Consider the following 23,828-nt stretch of genomic DNA (forward strand, 5'->3'; position numbering starts at 1 on the left):
AGGGAACCCCCAATAAGACCATCAGCAAATTTTTAGTAGAAACTTTTGCAGACTAGGAGACAGTGGCATGATATATTCAAACTGCTGGAAGAAAAACAATGCCAACCAAGAATATTCTACTTGGCAATACTGTCCTTCAGAATTGAAAGACTGTTTTCCAGACAAGGAAAAACTAAAGGAGTTCATCAACACTAGACCAGCCTTAAAAGAAATGTTAATAAAGGGGCTTCTTTAAGCTGAAAGTGCTGATTTTTTTTAAAAAGCTTATTCATTTATTCTGTGTGTGTGTGTGTGTGTGTGTGTAAGAGAGCGAGATAGAGAGAGAGAGAGAGAGCAAGAGCATCCCAGGCAGGCTTCACACTATCAATCAGTGCAGAGCTTGATGTGAGGCTTGAACCCACAAGCTAGGAGATCAGTTGAAATCAAGTTGGATGCTTAGCCACCTGAGCCAGGCAGGCACCCTTGAAAGTGTTGATTAATGAGAGGAAAACGTATGAAAGTGTAAATCTGAATACTTAAAAGTTAATGTATAAATTCAGAATAGTCTTATGTTGTGATGGTGGTGGGCTAATCACTTATAATAGTAGTAAAAATAACTATAATGACAATAATGGACACCCAAGTTGCAGAAATGTAGACTATGACATCAAAAATAGATGGGGTGGGGAGACTAAAAACGTAGAGCCTTAAAATGTGTTTGAACTTGATACAAATTTAAAATACACGGTTAGGTTTTATGTAAGCCTCATGGCATCCACAAAACAAAAGTCTGTAGTAGATACACAAAAGATAAAAAGAATTTAAGCATACCACTATAGAAAATAATTAAATCACAAAGCAGGAGAAGAAAGGAACAAAAAAGTTACAAAACATCCAGAAAACAATAAGAATGTCAGTATGTCCATATCTATCAATACATTAAATATAAATTGATGAAATTCTCTGATCAAAAGAGTGGCTGAATGGATTAAATAAATAATATCCATCAATCCTACTGCTAACAAGAGACTCACTCAGTTTTAAGGACATGCAGACTGAAAGTGAAGGAATGGAAAAAGCTATTCCAGGCTAATGGGAACCAAAAGAAAACTGGAATAGCTTTACTTGTATCAGACAATAAATTTTAAAACAAACACTGTCATAAGAGACAAAGAGGTCATTATATAATGATAAAGAGGTCAACGCAAAAGTGGATATAACATTTGTAGGTACGCACCTAACATAGGAACATCTAAAGATATAAAGCAAGAGGCACCTGGGTGGCCCAGATAGCAACTGGCTCTTGATACTGGCTTGGGTCATGATCTCACAGTTTGTGAGTTTGAGTTCTGTGTTGGGCTCTGTGCTGGTGGATCCTGCTTGTGATTCTCTGTCTCCCTTTCTCTCTGCCCCTCCCCTGCTCACAATCTCTATCTCAAAAATAAATGAATAGATGTTAAAAAAAAAAAAATAGGGGTGCTTGGGTGGCTCTCTTGAGAGAGAGATTCCTCTCTCTCAAGCAGCTGATTCCTTTTATTGGCTCAGGTCATGATGTCACGGTATATGGGATCAAGCCCCATGTCAGGCTCTATGCTCATAGCATGGAGCCTGCTTGGGATTCTCTCTCTATTCCTCCCATACTTGCTCACTCTCAAAAGAAACATTAAAAAACAAAGATCTAAAGCAAATATTCACAGATCTAAAGAGAACTAGCAATATAGTAAGAGTAGGGGACTTCATTTCTGGGCTAGATCATCCAGACAGGAAATCAGTAGGTAAACATTGCTCTTAACAGATCTTTACAGAATATTCCCTCCAAGCAGAATAGACATTCTTTCTTTTTTTAGTATGTTTATTTTGAGAGAGAGACACACACACAATGTGGGTGAGGGGCAGAGAGAGAGTGAGAGTGGAGAGACAGAGGATCCAAAGCAGGCTCTGCACTGAGAGCAGAGAGCCTGATATGGGGCTCAAACTCACGAACTGTGAGATCATGACCTGAGTTGAAGTCAGACACTCAACCAACTGAGCCACCCAGGCACCCCAGAATAGACATTCTTAAGCACACATGAAACATTCTCCAGGAATGATCATAGGTTAGGCCACAAAAACAAGTCAATAAATTTAAAAAGACTGACATCATCACATCAAGCATTTTTTTCTAACCACAGTGGTATGGAACTGGAAGTCATAGGAAAATAAAACTGGAAAATTAAAAAATATGTGGAGTTCAACAACATGCTGAAGAACAACCAGTTGGTCATGGAAGAAATCAAAAGAAAAAACAATACTTGGAGACAAATGAAAATGGAAAGATAATGTACCAAAACTTACGGGATGCAACAAAAGCAGTTCTAAGAGGGAAGCTTCTAGCAGTAAATGCCTATGTCAAGAAACAAGAACTCAAGTTAAACAACCTAACTTTACACCTTGGGGAACTAGAAAAGAACAAGCTAAACCTAAAGTTGAAACAGCGACTAAAAACAGTAAAAAAAAAAAAAAAAAAAAAAAAAAAAAAAAAAAAAAAAAGCAATAAAACTAAGAGCTGGTTAAAGAATACAGACCAATCTTTATCTAGATTAGCCAACAGAAAAAAAAGAGGACAGAGGAGATATTACAATTGATAACACATATAAAAGATCGTAAAAGACACTATGAACTATTATATACCAACAATCTAGAAAAGAAATAGATATATTCCTAGAAACATAGAATCTTACAAGACTGAATCATGAAGAAACAAAATCTGAACAGACCAATTACTAGAAAGGAGATTGAATCTGTAACCAAAAAAATTCCCAGCAAAAAAAGTCCAAGGCCAGATGGCTTCACTGGTGAATTCTACCAAACATTTAAACCATTCACACCAATCATTCTCACACGCTTCCAAAAAACCAGGAGGGAACACTTCTATACTCATTTTATGTGGCCAGCATTACTCAGATATCAAAACCAGACAAGGACACCACAATAAAGACAATTACAGGCCAAAATGCCCGATGAACATAAAATACAAAAATCTATTAGCAAACTGGATTCAATAGTAAGTTAAAAGGTTCATACACCATGATCAGGTGAGATTTTATTCCAGGGATCCAAGGATAGTTCACCATCCACAAACATCAGTGTGATACACCACATTAAGAAAATCAAGAATAGGGGCACTTGGGTGGTTCAGTCGGTTAAGCGTCCAACTTCAGCTCAGGTCATGATCTCACAGTTGGTGAGTTTGAGTACCGTGTTGGGCTCTGTGCTGACAACTTGGAGCCTGGAGCCTGCTTCACATTCTGTGTTTCCCTTTCTCTCTGCCCATTGTCCCCTGCTCACTATCTGTCTCTCAAAAATAAACAAAAAATTATTTAAAAAATCATATGATCATCTCAGTAGATACAGAAAAAGCATTTTGACAATATTCAACATCCACTGATGATAAATGTTTATACCAAGTGGTTATAGAGGGAACATATCTCAACATAAAAGAGGCCATATAGGACAAGCCCACAGCTATCCTCCTTGGTGGTTAAAAACTTATATTTACCTCTAAGATTAGGAAGAAAATAAGGATGCATACACTTGCCACTTTTTATTAAGCATAGTACTGGGAGTCCTGGACACAGCAATGAGGCAAGAAAAAGAAATAAAAGACATCCAAATTGGAAAGGAAGCCAAAGTGTCACTATTTGCAGAAGACATGATATTATATAGAAAACTGTAAAGACCACTAAAAAACTGTTAGAGCTAATAAATGAATTCAGTGAAGCTGCAGATACAAAACCAATATACAAAAATCAGTTGCATTTCTATATACTAATGATGAACTATCAGAGATCAAGAAAACAATCCATTTGCAATTGCATAAAGAAGAATGAAATACTATGAATAAATATAACCAAGGAAGTGAGATACCTGTACACTGAAAGCTAGAAGACAATGATGAAAGAAATTAAGGACAAATAAGTAGATATTCTGTGCTCAAAGACTGGAAGAATTAAAATTGTTACAGTGTCCATACTACCCAAAACAATCTACAGATGCAATGCAATGTTTCTCAGTCTCCAAGAATATTTTTCACAGAAATAGAACACAAACAATCCTAACATTTGTATGGAACCACAAAAGACCCTGAGTGGCCAAAGCAATTTTGAGAAAGAAGAATACAACTAGAGGCACCACACTTCCTTAAACTAAATTACACAGCTATAGTAATCAAAACAGTAAAGTATTGGCATAAAAACAGTTGCATTGGTTAATTCATTTAGGACAAAAGAGTAAAGAATATATAATGGGGAAAGGAGAAGCTCTTTAATAAATGGTGCTGGGAAAACTGGACTGTAGCTCACACCATACACAAAAGTCAACTCAAAATGGATTAAAAATTTGAACATAAGACCTGAAAGCATAAAATTCCCAGAAGGAAATATAGGGGGTAAGCTCCTTGACATGAGTCTTGGTAATGAGTTTTTGGATTTGACCCCAAAAGCAAAGGCAGCAAGGCAGCAAAGCAGATATAAACAGGTAAGACTACACTGAAATAACTTGTATACAGCAAAGGAGACCAACAAAATGAAAAGACAACATGGAATGGGAGAAAAACTTGCAGATGACAGATCTGATAAGGGGTTAATATAAAGAACTACAATTCAATTGGAAAAAAATCCAATTAAAAATGGGCAAAGGATCTGAATAGAAGTTTTTCCAAACAAGATACAACAAATGATCAGTAGGTACGTGAAAGGTGCTGCTGCACATCACTGATCAAGGAAATACAAATCAAAAACACAATGATATATATCACCTCACACTTGTCAGAATGGCTATTATCAAAATGGCAAGAAATCACAGGTATTGGTAAAGACATGGACTGGTGCAGCAACTGTGGAAAACAATATAGAGGTTCCTCAAAAAATTAAAAACAACTACCATATGGTTCAGCTATTCCACTGCTGGGTATTCATCTGAAAAAAAAATCACACTCTTGCAAAGATATCTGCACCCCTATGTTCATTTCCCCATTATTTACAGTGGCCAAGATACGGAAACAATCTAAGTGTCCATCTATACTGGAGAAAGAAAATGACACTTGAGGGCACTATGCCAAGTGAAATTAGACGAAGACAAAACCTGTACAGTCCCACTTATATGTATGAAAAAGCTGAACTCCTAGATAACAGATAGCAGTTTGTTGATTGCCAGAGGCCTGGGGTGGGGAGTGGGTGGAATGGATGAAAGTGGCCAAATGTACAAGCTTCCAGTTATAAATAAGTCCTGGGGATGTAATGTACATGATGGCAACTAGGGTTAACTATATTGTATATTTGGAAGTTACCGTGGTAATCATTTCTATATATATATAACCATTATGTTGTATACCTAAAACAAGTGATGTCAGTTATATCTCAAAAAATTGTGACACAATGTATGTTGTTTTAAGATGCTAAATTTGTGATAATAGGTTATGCAGCAACAGAAAATGAAACAAATCCCAATCATAATTTGAACAAGCTTTAAAAATAGAATTTGACAAGCTGATTCCAAAATGTTATAGAGAGATGGAAAGGAATTAAGAGTAGTCAAGAGGTGCCTGGGTAGCTCGGTTAAGCAAAGGTGTGAGTTCAAACCCTGAATTGAGCTCCAAGCTGAGTGTGAGCCTACTTAAAAAAAAAAAAAAAAAAAAAGAGAACTCAAAACAATATTGGAAAAAGTGACAGTGATGGAGCATCCAAAGTACCGAACTTTTAAGATGTGTTATAAAGTCAGAGTAACAAAACAGTGTAGTATTAAAATAGGGGACAAATACATCAATGGAAAAGAAGAGAGGGCCCAGAAAAATCTATACTTAAAACCTCACTGATTTTCAACCGAGGCACCCAAGCAATTCAATGGGGAAAGGAAAGACTTCAACAAATGGTATTGGAAGACTGTATATATCTACTTGAGGGAGCTGCAGGGGAGGGGGAATTTCAATCGTCCTCTCACACTGTAAACAAAAATAATTTCAACATGGGTCACAGACCTAGAGCTTCTAGGAGGAAACTTACTAGAATACGTTCATGACTTGTTAGTAGGCAAATATTTTTTTAGACAGGACACAATAAACATAAAAATGTTAAATGTATAAATTATAATTCATCAAAATCTCATCAAAAGACACCATTAAGGAAACGAATTGGGAAGCCACCAGAAGAGAAAAGATTTGCAAAATATATCTGACAGATTTGTACCTAGGAAATGCAAATAAAGAAGTTATACAACTCAATAACTAAAAGACAACCCAGTAACAATGGGGAAGAATAGTCTTCAGCAAAGGTCCTGGGACATGTACATGGCAAAAGAAGGAAGTTGGATCCCTAACTTATTAATACAGTACACAAAAATTGAATGGGTGAAAGATATAAATGTAAGAACAACAACTATAAAACTCTTAGAAAGAAATAGGTGTAAATAGTTTCTTAGATATGACACCAAAAACACATGTAACTAAAGANAAATGGGTGAAAGATATAAATGTAAGAACAACTATAAAACTCTTAGAAAGAAATAGGTGTAAATAGTTTCTTAGATATGACACCAAAAACACATGTAACTAAAGAGAGAAAAAAGATAACTGGACTCCATCAAAATAAAAAGTTTTACATCAAAGGATATTATCAAGAAAGTAAAAAATACTTCCACAGAACGGAAGAGTATATTTGCAAATGATGTATCTAATAAAACACTTGTATTGAGGGTCTATTAAGAATTCTTATAACTTGAGGCTCCTGGGTGGCTCAATCGTTTAAGGGCCCGACTCTTGACTTTCAGCTTAGGTCAGGATCTCACGGTTCATGAGTTCGAGCCCTGCATCAGGCTCTGCACTTACATTGTGGAGCCTGCTTGGGATTCTCTCTCCTCTTCTCTCTCTGGCCCTCCCCTGCTTTCTCTCAAAAAAAGTAAATAAAAATATTTTTAAAAATTCTTACAACTCAACAATAAAAAGATAAATTACCCAGTTAAAAAACGGGCAAAGGACTTGAATAGACAGTTCTCCAAAGGTACAAAAATGGCCAACAAGCACATGAAAAGATACTCCATATCCTTAGTCATTAGGGAAACAAATCAGAACTACAATGAGATACCACTTCACCTTCTAGAACGATTATAAACAAAAAGGCCGACAAGCTTTCGTGTGCTACTGGTGAGAACGCAAGAATTTGCAGACGTTGTAGAAGCACTAGCAGGGCTGCAGTACGGTGAGTGGGAGGGGGAGGCAGAGGCTGTTTGTGGAGCTTTAGTAAAAAGCTCCCGGAAGGTTTGTGAAGGGAACTTGATACGCTGCAGGTAGACTGAGAGGAAGTCCCCATGGACTGGGGGAAGGGGCGAGGGGAGGATGAGTCGGTAGCATCCAGGTTTCCATCCTGACCAGCTCGCTGAATAGGGCTGCTCTTTACCGAGGAAGGGAGACTGTGTGGGCAGGTCATGAGAAAATGCAGAGTTCCATTGTAACCAAGTGAGGGTAGACGCCATGTCAGGAACCAATCTCACTCTTTCCTTTTAAAGAGACGCCCGAGTTTTGGTGGGGCTTTTGGCTTCCCAGGAGGACACCACATTTCCCTGCCTCCCTTTGCAGTATTTGTGGCCATGAGTAAATTCTTGCCAATGGAATGCAGATGGAAGGGTGTGTGCAGCTTCCTTATGGCAAAAATGAGACTTGGAAAGAAGGGGTTTTTCAAATCTGTGGGAGCCAAAAGTTTTATAATATATTCAGAACTTTAAAAAACTCAGTTGTTATAAGCTGGCTCTAGTTTTAATAGTCTGATTAAAAAGAAGAACATGCGGTTTGGTAAAATACAGCATAGTCGAAATCCACGATGCTGCTTGGCCAAATAGCCTTTGTCACCATGGAGACCGTATAACCTGCATTTTAGCATTTTTTAAGCACATCAAAGGTTTGTTGTCAAAGTCTTCAAAGCTGACAAGTTACGTGATGCACAAAAGGGAGGTTTTGCCAATACAAACTGTAAAGCGGTGTCTGCTCTGTGGACCCTCATGCCCTAGGAATGAGTGAGTGGACGGTCTGGCACTTACCTGTACGCGCCACTCACTGCTCCACCTCTGTTCGCAGGTACTGGGTACAGTCTGAGATTTTTTTTAGTTGAGCAAAGTTTAATTTCTCTGAACACATAGGACATGTGCTTTCGGTGTTTAACATGCTGTGTGGGGAGGGAAAGGCAGAGTAAAATTAAATCTATAATATTTCTCTATCATTGGGATATTCTCATGTGAAAAATCCTGTCTATGCCTCCTTAGTCATGTTCATCATGCAGTTTAAGAATTAGGCGTAATCAGTCTCATGCAAGATCCCCTTTAAGGACAATGTTCACAAAGGTCATTTAGAAAGTTCTTCCAAGAAGACAATTTGGGTCCTCAGAATAGAAGAGTGGTTGAATGAAAGGCCTAATCTGTGTGGCTGAATGAAACAATGCACACTTACATCTTAAATTCTGAGTACAGGGCAGGAAAGTCACAATGTGGACACACAGTCCAATCATTCTTCAACATATGGCGACCCTGGAAACAGTACATTTAAAAGTAAAATTCAACATTTAAAAAGTTCCTGCCATCATTCAATTACAATAAATGTATTAAAGTTCAAAGCCAGACTTCTAAATTATGAAATTGATATTTCACATAGATGACTGGCTAGAAAGAGATGGCATCAAACAAAGTCAGATTTCATTTATCACATTCATATATAAAAGAATAGTGTTCAATTTTGTGACATCATTACCTAAATTTACTTTCCTCTAAAATAAGGCTTATGTTAGGCTAGTGATTAACAAATAATCTGGTATTTAGATTTTTCTAATAGGTTTTAAGAATAATAACAAAAACCACCACTGTGGTGCAGTATGCCACGCAGTGTACTACGGCTTCATGTTCTGTCCTCAACCTGCAGTTTATCTCAATAAGCTGGCATTGTTATGGTTGGGCCCAGTAAGATAAAGCAAATTGCACAAAGTTACATACCCAATAAAGTGGCAGAGAAAGGACTCAAGCCAGGGCCATCTGATTCCCAAGTGTGTTTTTGTACACATCAAATATTCAAATGGATTATAAATATATGTATAGAGAAACATATGTTGTAAAGAAACTTACTGTTACAATGCAATACGGGATGTTATTTTTACATCCAGGACACAGAAGTTCACACTCTGGGAGAAGAAAGTCACAGAATGGACATGGGGTCGTGGCCTCTTCTGTCTCAGACGTATCGGGTCTCCTGTGAGAAAGAATCACGTGTTTAACATGCCTGCTTCTTCACAGTTAGAATCTGAGACTAGAGATAAGCGCACTATCAGCCTGCACTCTAGCTCAGGAAGGAGAAGAGGAGTTAAGATTGGTCAGATGTAACGTTATACAGGCCACATGCAGAAGTTGGAGTTCACAGCACATTAAATGGCAGAAAACATGAGTGGGTCTTGCTATCTTCTCTCTCGTAGTGTCGCTGAGGCTTTTTCTCCTCTGTCTCTCCCTTTTGTGTACTGAAGTGGTAAAGACTGCCTAACGCTGTCAGAGGCAACAGAACTTCCTTGTGACGAGCAGTGTTCTAATTCTGTGCTCTCCAATATGGTAGCTGTGAGTCACATGAAGCTTTTGAGCACTTGAAATACGGCTCATGTGAGGAACTAAAATTTAAATTTAATTTTAATTTAAATAGCCACACGTGGCTAGCAGTTACCATATCAGACCTCATAGCTATAGAGGAATTTTTTTTTTTAATATTTTTTTTTAATTTATTTCTAGGAGAGAGAGAGAGACAGAGTGAGCAGGGGAGGGTCAGAGCGAGAGGGAGATACAGACTCTGAAGTAGGCTCCAGGCTCTGAGCTGGCAGTCAGCACAGAGCCCGACGCGGGGCTCGAACCCACGAACCGCGAGATCATGACCTAAGCGAAAGTCGGATGCCCAACCGACTAAGCCACCCAGGCGCCCCAGCTATAGAGGAATCTTAACCAGCATCTCTTCCAAGCTAGTGCCCGGGCCAGCATGGCACTAAAATGTCAAGGCAAATGTGCCTCTACATTTTGTCCCCACCTGCCTCTTCATGAAACTTCTGTATGCTCTGGATGGCAAAGCTGGAAGACAGAGCGATCCGTCCTTGCTGGCATCAGGACATGGCAGCACCAGCCCTGGGCTGTGATGCTTTGTGTAGGAGTCAAATAAATCCTGACTTGTTCAAGCCATCGTCGGGTTTCCCGCTGCTGGTGGCTGAACACAGTCCTAACTGCTACCCCCAATCCATTCTCACTGAGCCTGCACATTAGCAGCTATATTCTAATAAGTGCATTTGTGAAATGTGATTAGATAGAACTAGCTGACACTGCCTACCTGACCATAGCCTCAATCTTCTTTTTGTACTTGGCATCTATTTTGTGGCGGTACTCGGGCCTCATCAACATAGCTGCGAAGCTGAAAGCAGAGTTCTTCAGGCCTGCTCTGTGGCACTCGATCACAGTTGACGTCAGGATGGGCACAATGTCTGCAATACAAGCGAGAGCAGAAAGCACAGCGCTTCTACCGTCATCACTCCATCCCTGCTCAGGGGGAAAACAGGATCACACCTCTCTCAGTTTGCATTTTCTGGCAAAGAATCTGATGTGTGACCTGTTTAATGAGCAAAGGGCACAGCAGTGAAGTCACTGCTTATCATAATGTCCTCCTTGTGATTATCCTGTGTTTTGCCTTGGAACGCTGGACCGGCACTCCCTTGAGGTCACCTGCATGTATCCTCCGTTACCACGGAGGTCAAGTTTTGCACTTGAGAGATCAAGTTTTGCACTTGATAGGAAGGACTGCCAATGAGTGGTGAGGGAGATTAATAACTTTATGCACTAACCTCTCGGCGTGCATCTATTTCTTCAGGACAAATACCCAGAAGGTGAGTTAATGGATCAAAGATTATAACCCTTTAAAAAATACTCAGCAAAAATTGCCAAACTGCTTTCTGGAAAGGCACACCAATGTCTGTTCCCACCAGCAGTCATGAGAGTGACTGTCCTAATTGGGCCCTTTGCCAGCATGGTATACGGTTCTTTTAAAGTTTTTTTTTTTTTTNAAAAATTGCCAAACTGCTTTCTGGAAAGGCACACCAATGTCTGTTCCCACCAGCAGTCATGAGAGTGACTGTCCTAATTGGACCCTTTGCCAGCATGGTATACGGTTCTTTTAAAGTTTTTTTTTTTCATGTAACAAGAAAGAAAGAGAACAGGGGTTGGTGAAGTACGACCTGTGAGCCAAATCTGGCTCTCTGTTTTCATATGACTCATGAGCTAACAATGGCTTTTGCATTTTTCAATGGTTGAAAAAAATCAAAAGAATATTTTGTGACATATGAAAATACATGTGGTTAAAAAGTCCATGTCCAAAAAAATAAAGTTCTTTTGGAACACAGCCATGTTCATTCATTGAGGTACGGCTTCTGTAGAAACAGTAGTCGTGACAGAGACCATTTGGCCCACGAAGCTCCAAACTTTGACATCTGACCCTTTAGAGAAAAATTTTGTTGAGCCTGTCATAGAATGTGTGAAAGTCTATTAACTGAAGAATGTTATAATGACACATCCTTTAGAATAATGGGACCTTTTGTAGAGGCAGTGGCCTCTTGTTGAGAAGAGAGTCAGACTTATTAGCTAATTAGTGTGGTCTCGGGCATTATTTCACTTCTTTTGCCTCCATTAGCTTCAGGTAAAATAGGGAAAATAATAATAGTACCCATGTGTGTAGTTTTGAGGTTGTTATCCTTAGATTTGATCTTGGCTGGCATCTGGGCACCTGGGTTTTGGGGGAGTTTCTGCCATTTCCAGAACTGATAAGAGTGGCTCATTGCCTAAAATCTTGGTACAAACGATGTGGTTTGCGCTGAACACCTGCTCTCTGGGAGTCTGGAAATTTAGTACATACCAAGCAGGAGGTGCTGACGTGTCCAGGACCCAGTACAATCCCTGGGCACCGAGTCTCTTCTGGTAGACACCATTTCACGTATGTTGTCACACAACTCCTCGAGGAGTGGAGTGTGTCCTGTGTGGCTCCACTCGGAGGGGACCTTTGGAAGCTTTCACCTGTTCTCCTCCAGACTTTACCCCAGGTGCCTTTTCCCTTTGCCAATTTGGCTTTGTGTTCTTTTGCTGAAATAAATCTTAGCCTTCAGCACTACTATGTGTTGAGTTGTGTGAGTCCCAGTGAACTGTCAAACCTGGGGGTGGGGCTGGCATCCCGTTATACTACAGTGGCTGGCAGAGTTAGTGACTAGATCTCACAGTGCCACACAAATGCAGAAACGCGAGTAATAAGCTCTTCTCAGATGGTACTCACGTGATGGAAACTTGCTGATGTTGTTGGCCACCCGAATAAGCATACGTGCCCCTTTCATATGGTCTCCATTTTTAACATGAATCTGAAATACACATTTTGCTTTTCTTAGAGATTTTGATTAACCCTAATTCACGCTATACTCCCCCAAATAAAATAATTCCTCCTTGATGACGACCCTGGACAGGGTCGTTCCATGATCCTTGCAGCCTTACTCGGCTTTTGGCCCTCGGGATTTCTCCTTTATTCTCCCAGCAGCTGCTGCCTGGCACCATGGCCTCACTTTCCTTACCTCTACTCTGTGATCTGCTTTCTACTTTGTCTTAGACCATGTGACATGAGTTCAAATCCCTGATCCCTCTCTTCCTGGCCATTTTTGGAGGGCTAATGATAACAACTTTGCCAAGTTGTCGTGAGACCTGCAGGCTGATTCTGTGAGGCAGAAAGGGGATGAGTTGTTAAAGGAAGAGGGCGCTGCCTGTGGTGAGGGGAAGGGGCAGCGATGCCTGGGGGGGGCCTGAGATTGGGTAAGTACTAGTACGAGCAGGGTCTGTGATGCTTAGGATGAGAGGAAGCTGGAGAGTCCACAGGGCCAGGCCATGACATAGCTGCATCATTCAGGCAAGATGGGGCAGCCCACAGAGGTGGGGGGCACAAGCTGGGGGGAGTAGACTGAATAGGAGGCAGAACTGATGGTATTTGGTGGGAATATGCAGGGTGAGTTTAGACTAACTCCCAGGCATCCGGTCTAAGCAAATGAACGATGGTAGAATTTACTGAGCACTGCAACACTCTATTAACTGAATCTAAAGGACAGGGAACCCCTCCCTGCTGCTTGCTCTCTGCTGACTCTGTGCCTCAGACGGCTTAGCTCAGTCATCCAGACCCAAAGGTTCCAGGCTGTCCCTCAGCCAGAGTCCCTGTCCCAGCTCTGGGAGGAAACATCCACCAAAGCTGTCTTGGTATCCACTGAAATGTGGATGGCTTTCTTCACTCCTTTGTGTCAAAGTTGCCTCTGACATTTTCACACCAATTGTTCTTACTTGGAAATGTTCACAGCTTCCCTTCTGAGATCACAGTTAAAATTCTTGGGAATCTTTGGTGCTTGTGAAAGAGGCGAACACTACAGCAAAGGGGAAGAGTCACAGGGGTGCCCTGCAGTGGGAGGGAATAGGGTGTCTGGTCCTATGCAAGTCCTACGGCCAGCCCTTCACGCCAGAGGAAAAGAAAAAGACTTGAGAACAATCTCTATGACTTAGGGTGCTTCTTATATAAGGATTCCCTAACTCTTGCTTCTCCTCTTCCACCAGCTTTTTTTTTAATGTTTATTTTTTAGAGAGAGAGAGAGAGACAGAGACAGCACAAGTGGGGGAGGAGCAGAGAGAGGAGGAGACACAGAATCGAAAGCAGGCTCCAAGCTGTCAGCACTGAGCCCGATGTGGGCCTTGAACCCACAAACCGTGACAGGACACAAACCTGAGCCAAGGTTGGACACTTAACCAACTGAGCCACCCAGGCGCCTCCCTGCCCCTGCCACCAGCTCTTTCTGTCCTCCTCCCCGCAAATCTCCATCTTGCTGGACTCTGTGCCCCACTTGTGTCTGAAGCTGAGAGACCGCCCCTCTCCCTTTTCACTCTTTTCCACATGAGAGAGGGGACCCTCCTGTTGCTCTGGAGGGAAATGTACTCTTGGGGGAATTCTAATTTCTTCCTTAAAATCAGTGTTACAGAACTGTGTGGCCCATTTCGTAGCCACTAGCTACGAAAATTGTAAAATTGTAAGTCATCTCTATACCCAACCTGGTTCTCAAATTCATGATTCTGAGATCAAGAGTCACATGCTTTCACAACTGAGCCAGCCAGGCACCCAAAATTAAAATTATATAAAGTAAAAAAAATTAGTGAATCAGTTGCACTAGCTGTATTTTGGGGGCCCCACAGCCAGGCTACTGGCTGTCACATGGGGCAGCACAGATACAGTACACTTCTAACACTGTAGAAAGTTCTATTGGACAGTGTTGTTATAGATAATAATTAGTATCTAAATCATTCCTAACATGACTACTCTAATCCTAGGTACTGTCAAAATTAAATAAGCTCTCGTGGACTGGCCTGAAAACCAGTTTAGCATTAATATGGGAAGATATATTTTGATATAAATGAAAATTTAGAAAAATATGCAAGTTGGATTCTGTTTGTATCTTTACAAAGAAGTGTGTGTATGTGTGTGTGTATACACACATAAAATATATATGAAAACTGTACATACAAGTATTTGAGGCTTGTGTGCTATATATTGTTTTTATTAAATTCTTTAATTAACATTACTAATTGAAAAAACAGAATAGACAACTGGACATAAATACTAATGTAAAAAAAAAAGGTGCACACATGTCTTTATAGAAGCATAGAGGCATGTACCGCACAGCGTTAACAGGTGTTATATACGGTGATGGGCTCATTGTACTTTTCTACATTCTCTAAATTTTCCCAGTGAATATGTATTATTTTTATATTCAGATGAAAACAAAATAGTATTAAAAATTGTGGAATTGTATAAAATCCACGATCTTAGAATATAAGCTCTGGTTGAGCAAATTTTTTTTTTTTTTTTTTTGAACAGGTAATAAATACATTTAGGTGCTTCAAAATCAAAACAAGGAAGGGGCGCCTGGGTGGCTTGGTCAGTTAAGCATCTGACTTCAGCTCACGTCATGAACTCACGGTCCATGAGTTCGAGCCCTGTGTCGGGCTCGGTGTTGACAGATCAGAGCCTGGAGCCTGCTTCCGATTCTGTGTCTCCCCCTCTCTCTGCCCCTCCCCCGCTCACACTCTCTCTGTCTCTCAAAAATGAATAAACATTAAAAAAAGTTTTTTAAAAATCAAAACAAGGTAAAAAATATGTGGAGAAAATGTTCTCCTTTTATTGCCTGATTGGGGTGGTACCAGGTCCCCTCTGACCCATATCTTGTTCCCTTTGGGAAATTACTTTTGGTAGCTAGACTTCTGAGGGTTTTTTTTTTTTATCATTTTATTTGCAATGAATATTTATTAGTTCTTATTTTTTCCCTTTTGTACACAAAAGGCAGCATATTGTATAATTATTCTATGTTGCTTTTTTTCACTTAACAATATAGAGATCTAAAAAATCACTCTCATCCAATGGAGAGGTGCCCATAAAAAAATCCTTCAGGTGATAGACACTCACTTGGCAGATTATGTCCCAAGTCACTGTAAGGGCCTCACCTTCACTAGGATGTAACTGTGCAGAATCATGAGGTTGGTGGCCATCTCAGAGGGAATTTTGATCTTCTGGGATTTAAGTTCTGCATACATGCTGAAGAGAACGTCATGTGCATTCCGATAGTTTCCTTGGAAAAAGGTGGCAAAATGGCATTATTGCAAAGGATGAAATCTGAGGACTGTATGTGGGCCCTCATTTTATTTTATTTTGAAAGTCTTTATTTAAATTCCAGTTAGTTAACATACAGGGTAATGTTAGTATCGGGTAAAAATACAGTGATTCAGCACTTCCATACATCATCTGGTGCTCATCACAATGTGGGCCCTCATTTTGCAAGTAGATTTTGGTTAGCAATATCTTTATAATTTCTTACATAAAGTAGTTTTTCCTGTGGTTACTGATGGTACTAATACCCAACCAGTCCCTCAGGGAGCAGATAGTGTCATCCTAGACCCCTCTGTCTTCCTCTGCAGACGGTCATCAAGTTCTGAGTCACCTTCTAAGTGTCCCAAATCCAGCCTGGCCCCAGGCCTGCTTTAATGCCTCTCGCCATCTCTCTGCAGCTATGTTCTATTGGGTGTCCCTCTGTGCTGCTTCTGCCTCCATTCCAAAGTCAAAGTTCGGGGTCACACCCCAACATAAAACCCTCCAAAGCCTTAGGGATCATGTTCAAATTCCTGAGCCCTTCAGGATCTGCCTCCTACCCTCCTGACCTTACCCCTGCCCCCCCCCTCGGCCCCTCCCCCCACCACAACAGGTGCCTGGGAGTCCCTTGTTCCTCTGAGTCTGTGTCCTCCCTTGCTGCTGCTGCCCCTGCGTCTGTCCCTTTCTCCTTCATCTCCTGCCACCTCAGCCTTTCAAAACTCAGCTGAAACCTCTGTTGCCTTCTCTCCCCTCCACCCTCCAGCTCCCCACAACACCCCCAACCCACAGGATGAGGTGGATCTCTCTCCTGGTGCCCTTTTAGTGGACTTCCATTCTATTCTGGCACTTCCCACCCTTTAGAACAACCCTCTCCCACCAAATCAGGACCCCCCGAGGGCGGGACTGTGGCACAGTCCTCTGAATCCTGAGCTTCCACCCTGTATCTCGCAGTGGGTGCTAGATCAACGTAAACTGAGTAAAGCAATGACTCATTTAATTCTGTATTTGCCAAAATTGTGTTCCATATTTATGAACGTCTGAAAAGAATCCTCTTGCAGAAACTAGTGAAGATGTCAGACTAATTCTCTGACTTGGTCAATAAACACTTAGAGAACATGTAAGGGAAGAGAAGCCTTGTGGAGGCTCTATAAATAGTCCCTGCATACTCTTAAGAACTAGATCAATAATAATACCACATCCTCCATATTCCAATGTCTTTCGTATTGTTAAATCCAAATACATGGGATGGAAAGAAGGTGTGGTGAAGTGTAGGAGAGGGGCCGTGGGCTGGAGACAGGAGAGAGGGCACGGCCCCAGAGACAGGGGCCGTGAGGCCACGAAGAGAAGAGGAAATAGCACTACCAACAGAAGGCATTAGTGGAGTTATCTGGATCCCCCTGCGCTGGTCAATTACTTTACTTCTCTGAAACCCAGAAATGATCATTCTTCTCCTCTTCTGGGTTCAAAGCAAACCTGTATTAGAAAAGGGCTATTTTCTCCAGGGCATTTCGGAAAGGGTTTGGAGCTTGATTCTACTACTTGACTACGAGAGAAACATGAATGTCAGGGACGTACCTGCACACTGCTCTTCTCTGGCAATGATGATGGCAGTCCGCGCGGCTTCTCGGTACTGTTTCAAGGCCATGTACAAGCGGAAGAGGTACTTGGCATCCTGACACACAAACCATTAGAGAAACACCACTCTTTGTTAGCTAGCAGGACAAACACCTAAAATTTCACATTTCAGTTGGAATACACATTTGATATTGTTTGAAAAAGTCCACTGAATAAAAAATTGATTTATTTATCAAGAATTTATTCATAGTTTAATATGTGCCAGGTAATATTCTAAGTACTTGAGAAATATTAATGTGTTTAAACCCTCATGCCCTTCCCGGGAAGAAGGCATGATTGTACACTAATTGCACTGATGAGAAACACGCACAACAGGACCTCTCCAGAGTCTGGATTTGAGCCACAGTGATTGGGCTTCAGAGTCTGTGTTCCTAATGCTACTCCATAGAGTTATCTCCTGTGTGCTTGATAGCAAAATGTATTCTTATACAATGTATCAACTTTGCAAAAATTAAAAAGATTTTATAGTTACATAAATTTCTTTGGTCCATAAAAACACCGGCTTTTTGACTGTTTTCTGTTCCCATTCTCTTCACCTCTAGATAATTTTATATACTTGATGCTGGTTTCCTGATTATTAGAATAAGCAGATATAAGGTGAGGTGGTTTGAATAGCTGAAGGGCCTCTGTGCCCTTTGGTAGCTTAACCTAGCCTCCCTGGGTCTCTCTGTCTCTCTCTGTCAAATACTAGAAATGGACTCAGGGATCAGGATTGCTACAATCCTCTCCAGCTATGACATTCTTGAACCTTCTCTCCAAATCAGTAACTTGAGTTCCTTCACAAGAAGATTAACTCAGACATCAAAGCAAAAGGGAAGAACCAGCTTGGGGGATGCTCTCAAAGGAGACTGTCCCTGTCAGGACTCACAGAAGACCAAGGTCTGAATGAACTCCAGAGAGTCACATACTGGGAAAATATGTTCTTAATTATTTATTTCTACTTTATATTTATAGTGAGTTACTTTTACGCTAAATATGATTGTTATTAATTAACATACATTTTGAAATATGAACAAAGTATATGGATTTTTAGGGATTAATGCTCATAGTTCTAATAACAGTTTTCAAAGTTCCCAGAATAAATAAAAACTCTTTAACATTTGAGGAAAGTTATGGGTGGTGTAAATTGTTACCTAGAGGGTTGTGGCTATCTCACAGGTGGCAATGTCAATTTCAAAGGGTGAATATACCCTAAATCCTCTAAAATGCCAGGTCTGTCTAGAAGACTATATTCAGAGAGAAAACATTATAAGTCTATGATGCAGAAGCCGTAATAGGTAAAAACAGGGCAGAAGAAAGTCAAATGGTAACTGAAATACTTAGAACCCAGGAGAAGACAGCATTTCTAGTACCTTGGGCATGCCATCACTCTCCCCCATAAGGTGGTCTATCAGCTGACTGGTCAGCAGTTCATCTTTGGCTTGACCCACCTGTTTAGGAAAAGAAAGAAACAGTAAATTCAGTATTTTAAAACTAGAAAGGAAGGGGAGTAGGGGCAGACAAATAATCTTGTGCTAAGGAGCTGGAATTAAAAAATCGTAAAAATGCCTATAGTCGAGTCCTGACAGGATATAAATTCAGCATCTTTCTTCATTCATTTGTAGCGTCTCCATTAATAAAAGTCTATACTTAGATGCTACAGCTTTTCGGAGTTGCTGTATCAAAGCCTGTATTTTCTTTTTAAACACACAGAATATATGTTTTGTTGTTTCAGTAAAAGCTTTCTGAAGGTGGCCATGGCACCTGGAGAATAAGGTCTTGCGCGCGGGAACTAGGCCTTCCGCAACCACACGGCACCAAGCACTGCATCTCCAGTGCTCCCCAAGGAAACGCATCGTGTCCAACCGATGTGTTGTGTGGTGTTGATCAGGAAAAATTACACAGGATACTGGAGCATGGAAATGTGTGTTAGTTAGTAGAAATAATCACTGGTAAGAGGAGGAGGCTTAAGAGTCTTGTGTCTATAAAACAAGGGGTGAGCCAAGAACACAGCTGGAGCTCCGCCAACGCGAACAAACACTGAAGAGGTCAGTGCTGCCCTCGTCGTATTAACGATACAGTGCGAAGAGCCGCTGGAAAATGAAGGAAACAGTCATGAGGGACAGAGCAACATGTGGCCTAGCTTGCCACACCTGAGGAAAAAAGATAAAGTTTGGAAGTTCCTTGGGCAGAAGAGGCTGTAGTGACCATGTGGGGTGGAGAGGCCCTTGGGGCTGCAGAATTTCTACACACTTCACTGACAGTGGTAGTTGTCAGTGCAAGAAAGCTAAGCCGTTATAAATCTGTAGCCTCTGCTATTGCCACTGCTGTAAGGAAGCGATGCTATAAGGAAGAGAAATCTTGTACAGCTTATCATCTTGATGGCTTCTGTGGATGGTTTTGGGTGAATGAGCCAGTACGGATGGAGACATGGGTAAAGCAAGGGCTCTGGAGTCAGCCTGCCTGAGGTCAAAAGATCACCTGGATACTCTTGGGACCTCAATGAGGATAAAAATACTACCTAAGTCCCAGTATTATTTTAAGGATTAAATAAGTTAATACCCATAAAGGGCTTGGACTGGTGCTAAGCAGTGATACCTGCTGTTGCTGGATATAGCAAATAAAAATACAAGACACCCAGTTAAATTTGAATTTCAGAGGGTTGAACACACCCAAGATATTAGGATGGAAAAAGGGGGCTAGTAGGGGATAGATGTGGCCACCAAGAATTAAAATTAAAAGAAGGGGGGCGCTTGGGTAGCTTAGTTGGTTAAGTGTCTGGCTCAGGTCATGATCTCACAGTTTCTGAGTTGAAGGCCCACATTGGGCTCTGTGCTGACAGCTCAGAGCCGGGATGGAGCCCACTTCAGAATCTGTGTGTGTGTGTGTGTCTCTCTCTCTGCCCCTCCCCTGCTTGCACTCTCTCTCTCAAAAATAAATAAAACACTGAAAAAAAATTTTTTTGATAATTAAAAGCAGGATGGAGACAGAATCCTGAGAAACACTTACATACTAGATTAGAGGAGTCGGTGAAGGAGGCTGAGAAGGGACCATTCAAGAAGTAATTGGAGAAGCAGTGTTCTTAGAGAGTTATAAGAAAAATGTAGTATGATAGTATAATATGCTGCCATTACATGGAGTGAAGACTGAGAAGAGACTTTTGTATTTAGCAAGTAAGACATCAGTGGGGACCTCTTAGAGAAGGTTTACAGAGTGGTGAAGGTGGAAGGCGACTGTAAAGAGGAAGGAAGGCCCCCATACAGTTTAAAAGATACTGTGAAGACCCATCTTTCTCAACCATATCATGGGTTCACTCAGGTAATGATTCTCAAATAGGGCTCTACTATACACACACCAACACACACACATGTACACACACACACACACACACACACACACACACACACACTTCAAGAATGCATTTCAGAACCTTAAGGGGTAGAGGATAGGCATGGGATGGGGTAAACTGTGAGCATTTTTAAGATATTCTCAATTATAGGTCAGCAAGTAAGGGTGCACAGATTATAAGAAAATTCAAATCTGAGAGGTGGGGGTGGGTTTCAAGGTGGAAAGGAAAGAAAGGAATGGAGGATTGGAAGGAAATTTATATCATCCATACAGTGCTTTCACTAAGCTGGGAACCAACATATGTTCAACTCAGCAAATATTTATTGAGTGTCCATAGTGTGCTAAACACTCTATAAAGAAATGGGTCCTTGACGTTGAGGAGCTATTAGTCTTAAGGGGGATAACTGTAGTGGTAAATGATGTTCAAAGTACTTAGAGAAGACTCCAAGGAGGGTGAGATTTCATCCAGAGGACAGTTCACAAAAGGCTTGCATGTGGAGTGGGTCTCGCATGCTGCATAGGAGTATGAAAGGCAGAGGTGTAGGAGGGAGGGTGGCCTATGTGTAGGGGACCACAAAAATGAAGGAACACAGGAAAGGGAGCCCTGAATTATTCAGGTAGAAGTGGCCAGGTTAGTGTAGCATAGGCTACTGATGTAGAGGAATGTAACAGACAATTTGGTTGCAAAGAAGACTTAGTCATAGTTCTGTCACTTTCTATTTGGGTGGCTTTAGGTTAGTCATATCATTGTATGGGACCTCTGTTTACTCATCAATAAAGAAGTTAGACAAGATCGCCTGCAGGGGTACCTAAGCTTCTGTGGTTCATGAAGTATGATACATTGGGAACAAATTATGAGGCAACTGGGAGGCAATGCAGCTAGAGAATAAAAGGATTTATAACTGGACTTTAGGAAATTTCTCTCGTAGTGAAGTACAGAATGAACTTGTCTGAATGAATGAAATAATCCTAGTAATGGACAATAAACACAAATATGTTCATTTTATAGGCTACATGTCCCTGAACTTAGTAAAATTTTTTATAATAAAATATATAGCACAACACCTAGAAATAGCTATGTTAGGATTAAAGAATACCAATAAAAGGAGAAAAATTTGATAGCTGCAAGGGACATTTATAATCTTGTCCAATATCAATTCCTTTACTTTCATTTCAACCCTGGGATTCCAGTGGGACTTCCATGTCCCAGAGGATGCTGTTCCCCATGACAATAGAGGTGAGAATGTCGAGGGGTGGGGATTTAACCTAATTTGCCCAAGCAGGTTATTCCATCCTGTGGCCACCAGTTGTTTAATCTTGTAATGGACACCTGAACTAACCAATTCAGAGCCCTTCTGGACTTCTGTGTTTGGGACCAGAATTCCAGTCTGTTTTTAGCAGGAAGTGTGGGAAATGTATTTTTGAGAGTTGCTGGCAGTCTTGAGTCTGGCTTTCTGGAAGAAATAGGTATGAGAAAATGTTGTGGATATGCAGAGAAAGTCAGAGAATGCAACTATTTTTATAATAAAATAAAACGGTCTTTTGTGGATGGCCAGACAACAATTTCCATTCTTTAATAATTGCACTGCAGCTTCAAAATAGGGTACTTTTAGGAAATACTAATTTTTATGTTATAATAAAAAAAGCCAACACTTTTACTGAAAAGGCTTAGAAACAGAATATTGCTAGCACCCAAATGATGGTCTCTAAAACAATTTCTTACTAAAAGGGAACCAGACCTTCTTAGAGAAATAACTGATTCCAGGTCTGGGACAAGAAATGGAACATGGCCACAGCAATTAGGTAAGAAAAAGAAATAAAAGGCATCCAAATTGGAAAGGAAGAAGTTAAACTGTCACTATTTGCAGATGACATGCTACTGTATATAGAAAACCCTAAGGAATCCACCAAAAAACTATTAGAACTAGTAAATAAATATTGTAGGATACAAAATCAATATGCAGAAATTTGTTGCATTTCTGTACACTAATAATGAAACATCAGAAAAAGAAATTAAGAAAAGAACCCCATTTACAATTGCATCAAAAAGAATAAAATACCCAGCAATTAATTTAACCAAGGAGGTGAAAGACCCGTGTACTGAAAACCGTAAGACACTGATGAAAGAAACTAAAGATGACACAGATAAATGGAAATAGATTCTGTGCTCATGGATGAGAAGAATATTCTTAAAATGTCCCTATTACACAAAGCACTCTACAGATTCAAAGTAACACCTGTCAAAATTTCAACAGCATACTTCATAGAACTAGAACAAATAATTCTAAAATTTGTATGGAGCTATTAAAGATCCTGAATAGCCAAAGCAGGGTGAGATAGAAGAACAAAGCTGCCTGCAGGTATCATGCTCTCTGATTTCAAATTATACTACAAAGCTACAGTAATCAAAACAGTATGGTATTGGTATAAAAACAGACACACAGATTAATGGAACATAGAGAGCCCCAGAAGTAAATCCACACATATGGGGACAATTCATCTATGACAAAGGAGCAAAAACAATGAAGATAGGACAGTCTTTAATGAGTGGTGCTGGGAAAACTGGAAAGCCACATTGAAGACAATGAAACTAGATCACTTTTTTACAACATATACAAAAATTAAATTAAAAAACACTTGAATGTGAGATGTGACGCCATAAAACTCCTAGAAGAAAACATAGGAGGTAAACTCCTTGACTTTGGTCTTAATGATGTCTTTATGGATCTGACTCCAAAGGCAAGGCAAACAAAAACAAAAGTAAACAAATGGAATTACATCTAGCTAAAAAGTTGCACAGCAAAGGAAACTATCATTAAAACAAAAAGGCAACCTAGTGAAATGAGAGAAGATATGTGGAAACTATATATCCAATAAGGGGTTAATATCCAAAATACATTCAAAAAAATCTTCATAGGGGGTGCCTGGGTAGCTCAGTTGGTTGAGCACCTGATTTCAGCTCAGATCATGATCTCACGGTTCATGGGTATGATCCTCGCATCGGGCTCTGTGCTGTACTGACAGCTAAGACCCGGGGAACCTGCTTCAAATTCTGTGTCTTCCTCTCTCTGCCTGCCCCCTGCTCATGCATGCTCTTGCTCTTGCCCTCTCTCTCAAAAATAAACATTAAAAAAAAGTTTAAAAATCTTCATAC

At 40.5% G+C, this 23,828-nt stretch overlaps 1 protein-coding gene across 1 annotated transcript in view; it reads right to left on the minus strand.

Moving 5' to 3' along the window:
- WDR19 (WD repeat domain 19) overlaps window positions 1-23,828 on the minus strand; it is a 105,518-nt gene that overhangs the window by 3,233 nt on the left and 78,457 nt on the right. The window contains exons 29-36 of the mRNA XM_077758930.1: window positions 18,700-18,777; window positions 17,288-17,384; window positions 15,571-15,695; window positions 12,329-12,410; window positions 10,346-10,496; window positions 9,115-9,238; window positions 8,450-8,526; window positions 8,044-8,168 (exon numbers count right to left, since the gene is read on the minus strand). Of these exons, the coding sequence (XP_077615056.1) occupies window positions 8,057-8,168; window positions 8,450-8,526; window positions 9,115-9,238; window positions 10,346-10,496; window positions 12,329-12,410; window positions 15,571-15,695; window positions 17,288-17,384; window positions 18,700-18,777 (846 nt within the window). The 3' untranslated portion in view covers window positions 8,044-8,056. The remainder of the gene's footprint in view (window positions 1-8,043; window positions 8,169-8,449; window positions 8,527-9,114; window positions 9,239-10,345; window positions 10,497-12,328; window positions 12,411-15,570; window positions 15,696-17,287; window positions 17,385-18,699; window positions 18,778-23,828) is intronic.

Source organism: Crocuta crocuta, unplaced genomic scaffold, assembly GCF_008692635.1.
Source record: "Crocuta crocuta isolate KB4526 unplaced genomic scaffold, BGI_CrCroc_1.0 scaffold223, whole genome shotgun sequence".
NCBI lineage: Eukaryota > Metazoa > Chordata > Mammalia > Carnivora > Hyaenidae > Crocuta > Crocuta crocuta.